Raw genomic sequence first — 8,836 nt, 5'->3', positions numbered from 1 at the left:
GGATCTACAGTGGAATCATCACATCCTTTTATTGTTATGCTCAAAATAAAAACGGTTTGCAAAACAACTTAATTCAACCACAGTCGCGTTCACATCAAAATCTTTACAATGCTATATAGGTCTACCCTTTTGGGACAGTGACCGAACTTCCTTCCCTCATACATTTTAGGCTATTATACTTCACATAATAATGCGAACACCAGCTCACCATCTCGACGGATAGCCGCCCAAAGTTTCAAATCCTGTCAGAGAATCTAAGAGACTAAGTCTTGCCTGACGTACCAACAAGTCATGCAATCGTGATTGAATTGCATTTTTATAACCGAGAACAACATAGCGAGGAAAATTTGCATAAACACAGTATCCATGCAGTAGGGCTAGGAACATCCACGCATTCAAAGATAGAAGTTTACCATCGATTGCGATTTTCACTTAGTTGTTCTATACTTCAAAGGTTTACCCTGACAACCAGAAGCTTGTCGAAAGACACCAACGTAGCAACGACTAATGAACGTAATCTGGAATTCCAAGGACTGGAATGCATAAATTTTATACAGCTTGTTGTCATGTTCAGTGGAAGAAAACACGAATTCGTAAATTTGAATCCTTAATAAGCCAACATATTAAAAAACGAAGAACAAGCTAGTCGATATATAAATACTGACATCAGAAAACATCGAGAAGGCCCTCATTTACTGTCATTGTCAGATTTTAGACATCATCTGGATTTGCTTGTTTGTTTATTTATTTGTTTATTTGGTTTTTTGTTTGTTTGTGTGTTTGCTTGTTCGTTCGTTTGTTTGTTCGTTTTTTTTTTGTTTGTTCGTTTGTTTGTTTGTTTGTTTGTTTGTTTGTTTGTTTGTTGTTTGTTGATGACGCCATTTCTAAAAAGTACGAGATGTCAAGGTTTATTTATTTTGATTATGGAATACTGACCAGAGAAATTCAGACATCTCAAATCAAAAAGTGAATTCTCAGCTTTACTCCATTAACAATATCCCGGTGAATGAGCAGAGAATGACATCACGAATTGGAAATAAATCATAAATCAAACATAATCTAGATACAAACGGAAATAAGGTGACGAAGAGAGTATAACAACCTATTAAAATCTGAACCCTTCACTGTTTGCGCCAAAGCTCGGTATATAAGTACTTTGCATTCCTTCTGTTATCATCATTATGGCAGAATGATCATCGTATAGATCTTTCTAGTTTCCTACACAGTGTGATGACGCTCATTTTTTGTCAATATTTATAATGCAACCGTCTCTTGAATTATTGCACTCCATGCTCTATACGCAGTAAGTGGTAACGCATTATTTGCGCAATATCGATGTCGACGGTGAACAAAATGTCATACTCCAGACCGATGATCCCATACTTAATGTTCCCTTGAGTGAAGACTATATAGTATCACAAGTGTTGTTGTTGTTTTTTTACTTTTCCACATTTCATATGCTTAAACATGAAGACATTTAAACGTCTATAGATTAACCAGAGTCACATAGTACATATATATTATGATTATTATGTGTATCATCCTTTTCCCCATCCACCCCCCCCCCCCCCCCATCCCCTCCATCGCAATTCGACAGACTCTATACATTTCGTCAATTTGATAGAATCTCTGTGATGGGTACTGTTCAAGAATTTCAGTGATAGTATAGTTGTGCATCGTACATGGTTGTATACATAGTTTGTATCACAGTATATTGGCAGTATAATTGTAATTACATTATTACGATAAAATGACAATATCAGTGATGTGCAATACATGTAGTATTGAAATCATAATCGCCGTTTCATATATCAACATCAATATTATTCATTCATCAACATTAACACTTATCATTGTTATTGCTATTCTAGCCATATCATCATTTTGATGCTATCATTATAATACGTGTATACTACCTTTATCAATATGATATGACATTAATAGCTAGTGCAGCAATATCAGTGTATGTACTGTCCTAATAATGTCCTGTTATTGCTACTATTATCTTAGAATATTGCTACATGTCCAAGTTTACGTAACCCTTGACAAAGACATTTATCTCATATAGAAGTTAATAGTCAATATAGGTGTAATAACTGAGCTCTATGTGTCACGATCGACACTGACAGAGATCAGTTAGGTCTAATACATTGAACCGGTTGGTCTAATTCCCAGATTGTCTGGCACCGATACGACAAAACTCATTTGGTCTAGGCCGTTACGGTCTGTTTGGTCTAATGGCCATTTGATCTAAAAATCGTTAACTTGGTCCGATATCAGTTTTGGCTAATTGTCATTTCACCTAATGGTCTAATTGCCATCCCGGCTACTAAAATGTAGACTGAGTGGTAATAACGATCAGTTGGATATTACACAAAATGGGCATGGCCTGATCGGTAGTTGGACCAATGTCAGACGAACTGCTTGTAGACGAAATGGGATTAGTCATGTGGGATAAGACCAAACGAGCACTGGATATTAGACCGAGTGGGAGTAGACCAAGGACAAGAGCACCAGGTAGGTTTCGAAATCGAGACTTTCCATTTCATTGCAAATATCTGCTACACCAGACAGCACCAAATTAATCCACTGTTTTCTCTAAGGTTCTACTACTCGATAATATGAGTTTTAGGGTTTGTATTTTAGTGCAGGTTGAATCTCTATAGGAGGCTATATACCCCTCATGTTTTTTATTACTATCATTATTATTGTTCATTCATATGGTATACGTTTACCACTGCGGTTGCAGACGTATCTACCACTCTGAAGGCAAGTCTTGTTTTTCCTGTGGCTGTCACTTTACACTGTGTCCATTGCTCTTGTTGCCAAAGTACGGGGTTTTGTCTATAAGGTGTAAATCCTAAAAATAATTTGTAATTATTTCTATTAGCAAGCCGGAGGATACTACATGTATTACAACTTTAATGAAATAATATACACGTATAGTACCAATTCAACTTCTTCATATTCAAATTTCATTACTTTCAACGGAAAGACAAAGTTGCATAATATTATACTGGTCGATACAAACATTTTACGACATGCTCTCATTTTCTGGCAGAGTATACATAAGGATTAACTATTTCATGATACATTTAATAGCACTCGATTAAACATGGCCCATAGTTAGACCCTCTTGAAGTACAGTTTGACTGACGCGTCTCCCATGGAAAAGGTTGACACGATCTGGCCGTCGACGATCTCGCGGGTGAGCTTGACCCCGCGGTTGTCGGTGAAGACCAGGCGGTCGCCGTCCCAGGAGGAGCTGACGTCGACCTCGGGCATGTTACCCATCATGACGAGCTTGAAGGACTCGCCCACGGTGAAGCTGTGCTCCTTCGTCCCCGCCGGCGACTTGTTGGTGATCGTGAAGTTGTCGCCGTCCTGCTTGATCTCGACGTCGAGTTGGGAGATTGTGGCCGGTGGTCGCTGATCGGCGGGCACCTGGAGCTTCTCCAGCATCGCCGAGAAGTCATCGTGATGATCGATCGTCCACGAGCCCGAGAAGTCGGCCGGCATGATGGGGGAGGTGTCTGAGGTTAAATATCAAATTAATGAGTCATACACCCGATGTGATATATTACCATCACTATAGCATTATCTTAAAAGTAAGGTCTTTTCTCTTTCTTTTTTTTCTTACCTCTCCTTTTCACTGATCGGCCAGAACGTGTGGGCTTTTTTTTTTGGGGGGGGGATAATTCTTTGTTCGAATTTCGTTCATTTTCATATCACAGAAACAGAAACGTTCACAGAAACAAAACAAAACATCATACAAAGACAAACTGCATTATACACAAACATTGTATAAAATAACGTCAATCTTACACTATAATAAGGACAAATGCAGTAACATCAACATAGTGCAAACTAATGTCAAACTTACATTGTAACTCTTTTAACCAAGAAAACGAAATCCGCTTTTGTTTTTGCTTTTAAACACATATTCTCGCAAAAAGCCCCCAAAACGGGAACATAATAAATAATTTGCTCAAAACACAAAACGGGGCATATTTCATTGCTTCTCGAAAGAAAAAAAAAACGAGGCCATTAGCGAGAAAACATACACACATGCACACACACACACACACACACACACACCAACGCCAACATGCACCCCACCCACCCCGTGCCTTCAGCCCTCAGGTTTCAGGTTTTATTCACACTTGAATAACTCTGCCGTGTAAATTGCCATTTTGTTTCTCATACAATAAAAAACTTCCTAATCATAATGTGGAAATGATGTGGAAATAGTAGAAGCAATAGAGAGGGAAAAAAAAACCGACAACGATATCACAATAACTCCCAGATACGGCAAAATCAAAAAAGAAAAAGAAAATCACATAGTATCCTCGGTATACCTCATAATATATTCCCACTTTATCAAATGCATTCCAACTGTTCCTCTTTTACTCGCTATCTTATTTTCTTCTTCTTTACCCATCTTAAAATACTTCACAACATCATTAAACTTTGGTACCTCCCCTTCTGATCTCGCTAAATATGAAATATATTTAATCATCAATATGATTGTATTCCATCCTTTGACTTTTAACGAGTTTCCGGATATACCTATATAAAACAACTTCCCAATTCATGTTTCCTCGTTCTTCTAAATTCAATTCCTGCACTTTAATACACTCCCCAAATAATTGTGAATATCCCTCAGTGCTCTTTTTGCAGAAAGAACAGAGATCATCCGAAACAAAATATATCATTGATATAACCATATATCACTTTACCTTTAAAAAAATAATCTATTATTAAATGCTATTTGATTCATATGCCCCTCTTCTAAATTTCTCAAACTTCCCAAATCTTGCCACGCTTGTAAAATCTCTTTGTAAAATTTCGGAACTTACAAAGAAAGTTTATTTGTTTCAAAATTACACTGAAAAATAAAAATTCCACCAACTGACCTAAAAACATATTGAAAATACTTTTTCCAGGTCATATTCTTTTCTCCTCAAAAAAGTCTTTTCACCCACATTACTCTTTGAGCTTTAACAAACAACTCAAAATGCATCATTCTAAGACCCCCTTCTCCATAATCTTGATACAAAATAACCCTTTTAATGCGGTCTTTTCCTTTCCATTAAAATTCAGAACAGACCTTTAACCTCTGCAAATACCCACGAAGAAACAACAATTGACGATGATATAATTCAATTTAGATAATGCGTATGTTTTAAGTAAATGAATCTTACCCATCAAAGATAAATCTCTTTGTTTCCACCAACTTAATAATTTTTTTTATTTTACTAAGTATCTCTTTATAATTCATTTCTTCTCTCAATTTCAGATCTGTCGAAAAATAAACCTCCAATATCTTCACCTCTCTCACTAAATTACGAAATGAAAGATCCCCTACCCTATCCCTGTCTTTTCCTGTCCACAATATTTTTTTTTTGTTTTTTCCAAATTAACCTTTAAACCAGTCATTTCCTAAAAACAATACAAAATTTCATACACTCTTTTAACCGAACTCTTATCTCTGACACTGAAATTGTCATATCATCAGCATTAACACTTGTCTAACTTCAAAATCACCCAGAGTAATTCCTTTAATACCTTCAGCACTCCTCAATGCTTGCGCAATAATTTCAATCACAACCAGAAATAAATATGGCGACAGAGGATCACCTTGCCTAACTCCACAACCAACATCGAAATAACCAGTTGAAAAACCACCATTCATTATACAACTACTAATTCCATTGATCCTGGAAGAGGTTCATCTGATTGGTAATTCTCTAGATTGGCGAAATGTATTTTGTACACATCCAAAGAAAACTATTTACCTTGCGTGAGCTTTCGCCTGCTATCTGTAGGCTTCATCAGACTGACGTTGACTCGCCGTAGATGGGGTGTAGGCAGTTGTGTACAAAAGAAATTTCGCCAATCTTCTAATTCCATTATACAAAATTTTTACCCAAGAGCAAAAATAGGGACCAAAACCAAACAATTCCAATACTTTAAGCAGGAACTCATGAGAAACAGAATCAAACGCCTTTTCAAAATCAACAGCAATTTAAAAACTCTGTATGTTATTATTCAAACAATGAAAAATCATATCATCTATGAACCTTATAGCTTCTCCAATATTCCTATTTTTCATATACTCCACCTGATCCGGCTTAATTATATCTTATAATACATCCTTCACTCTATTAGCTAAAACTTTAGAAAGTATCTTATAATCAATATTCAATAAAGTAATGGGTCTATAATTCTTAATATGTAAAGAATTTTTACCATCTTTTCCTTTCAGAGTAATTACTCCTTGTCTCTGCGATATTGAAAGAATCCCTGTATCATACGCCTCTTAATAGCCTCGACAATCACACCTCCAATATATGGCCAAAAAGTCATTAAAAATTCAACAGAAAAGCCATCATTACCAGGTGATTTGTTCAATGCCATGCACACACAAACACACACAAACACACACACACAAACACACACACACACACACACACACACACACACACACACACACTGCACACATACACATGAACACACAAAACAAAGCAAAACGTCCCGCTACCCTGCAAGAAAACGTTTTGTTCGTATCTTTCCACGAAGCGGTATACAGACAGGATAATGGCAGTCACGTGATCAATTACGAATGAGGTGAGGTGAAGATGTCACTGCCTCACACGTCTTTCCATGGAAATGACACTGAACGAGAATGAAGTGTATTAATCGCACAAATATTATTGTAGAGTTTTATTTATAAAGTAGCATCATGGAGAAACTTCAACTTGAAAGGATTGTATTGTATTTCAAATTTTGACGAAACGTGATATCATTTTTAAGGTTCTGCAAGCCTCATCTAATGTGCATGTTCCAAGGTTTCGATTAGAATGACGTTTCGTGAAAACTTCGAAGCATTCGAATCCAAGATCTTGTTTTTGTATCAATGTCCAAATTTGACCACAAACACACACACACGCACAAATATTTTACTGTCCTGTTCGTATGATTTCACTCTTTTAGGAAAAAAATCCCCTAGAACATGGTTTTTGTTGTTGTTGTTGTTGTTACATCAGTTTATAGTGTTTTTCATTCAGCTTAACTGAATCTGTACGCCAGTAGGCTTGTAGCTGTCGGTTTTTAATTTGCCATAATAATTACATGCAAATAATATCCTTCTCTCTAGTTGTTCAGACGATCATTCTCACCCCGACATTGCTTGCCATGATTAGTTTCCAACAATATTATCTCCACTCTTTTTGCTGTATTCCTATTGTCTATACAACCGAACCTCAATCAGCCATAAATTTCTCGTTTGACAATGACTGTTGAAAATAATAAGGCTATTCGGGTCAGCTCCGTCTATAAATCCTGTGTTTGTTACACTGCTGCCTTTCAACCAATTCCGCATTCATGTTTTCTTATCAGCTGGCGGAAGCGATAGCGCTTCCTACGGTAGGTTATTGAAAGCCCTACCAGAGACCACGCAGAATTACCAGGTAAAACAAACACGGCAATTCGCATTATCCTTTATCTGAGTACATTAACATCGAAGGCAAAATCCGGTGAATCTTCTACGTATATCCATAATGCTGACTAAACATCGCGATGATATAAAAGTGTACATACTTATGACATTTAGTTTCAGTTACATGATTATTGCAAAATGATTCTGATTTTGATTTGCTGTGCTGTAAGCTTTTCGTATTTTATCTCTGAATATCCCCGTGTATACAAGTCGTTGTGATAAGTTGCATACACTAGTTTAGTCCAACATTATGTGTCAAATTCCGTTGCTTTTTTTTTTAAAGATTTTGTTTTAGAAGTAATTTTGCACCAGAAAAAAAAAATGACATCATTTTGAGAAACTTGTGCTTGTTCATAAATCATTATTTCGGGATGATTTTCGTCTTATAGCGTCAACCATGACTTAGATTGTGATCTAATGTATTTCTTTAGTTTCATATATTTCTCATAAAGGTTATATAAAACGTAACGAAATGAGATACAATAGTCAGCTTGGATGTACAAATGAAATATAAGTATACATACAACATAACGGTCAATGCATCACCATTTAAATAAAAGTTGAAATGTTACAGAAATATGAAAAGCTGCAGCTTGTAAGCGTATAGGAATCGGTAGAGATAGATGTAGATTAGCAGGATATCTGCCGTTAGTTTAGACAAGAATAGCTGCAGTCTGTGGCTTCGAAATACTTACGTGAGTTCGCAGCACGGTAGTAAATAGGCAAAGTTAATGTATGTTCTATTCAATGATTCTTCATTATTATGCATAACGCACTCCAGCTCCATTCCCTCACATGCATCCATCATTATGTGCACTGTGCACGGCGGATTAATGCATTTTTCACTTGAAGACGGGACTGCAATACATGTATTGTGAAATGGTATACTCACCGATGTGTCAGACTATTGATCTAGAGGGGGTGCAAGTGAAGCTAGGGACCTCCCTTATCTCCTTCTTCGTCTTCTTTTCAAAGCCTCTACGGACCCTTCGTACACGTACTTCAATTAAAGGCGTGGCTGATAAACCTTGATGAATGCAGCCAGCTCCGGACGAATATTGGGCGTCAATGATATGGGATGCGAGCTCGGGCAGGTTGACAGAGCGCCGGCGGCTTGGATAGTCGGATGTCAAGGGGATGGTGGCAGTGTGTTTCGATCGAGCTATGGTATTATGGGTTGTCAGCTGTGTGTGTGTGTGTGTTGCATGCGGGTCAGACCAGGGAGGTGGAAGAAAGACGATGAATTTTTGATCCAACACCCAAGCTACATTTATAACCGGGAAGAGGAAGATTAACATCCGGGTTGTCGTCACCGGCATTAGTCTCGACCAAGAC

At 37.2% G+C, this 8,836-nt stretch overlaps 1 protein-coding gene across 1 annotated transcript; it reads right to left on the bottom strand.

Moving 5' to 3' along the window:
• Positions 1 to 2,065: 2,065 nt before the first annotated feature.
• LOC139737804 (fatty acid-binding protein 2, liver-like) lies at positions 2,066 to 8,630 on the bottom strand. The gene is made up of 2 exons (XM_071648484.1): positions 8,394 to 8,630; positions 2,066 to 3,533 (listed from the first exon to the last, which is right to left on the bottom strand). Exon 2 carries the CDS (start codon positions 3,517 to 3,519, stop codon positions 3,127 to 3,129), a length of 393 nt encoding a protein of 130 aa, XP_071504585.1. The 5' UTR covers positions 3,520 to 3,533; positions 8,394 to 8,630; the 3' UTR covers positions 2,066 to 3,126.
• Positions 8,631 to 8,836: the final 206 nt, after the last annotated feature.

Source organism: Diadema antillarum, unplaced genomic scaffold (assembly GCF_040938485.1).
Source record: "Diadema antillarum isolate AM-2024a unplaced genomic scaffold, OU_Dant_1.0 scf00000029, whole genome shotgun sequence".
In the NCBI taxonomy this organism is placed as follows: Eukaryota; Metazoa; Echinodermata; class Echinoidea; order Diadematoida; family Diadematidae; genus Diadema; species Diadema antillarum.
Note: the sequence above shows the minus strand (reverse complement) of the source record. Positions and strands in the feature narration are given on the sequence as shown.

Excerpts from the sequence above, each read along its gene's own strand:
- LOC139737804 (XM_071648484.1), bottom strand. The coding sequence starts at position 3,519 with ATGCCGGCCGACTTCTCGGGCTCGTGGACGATCGATCATCACGATGAC.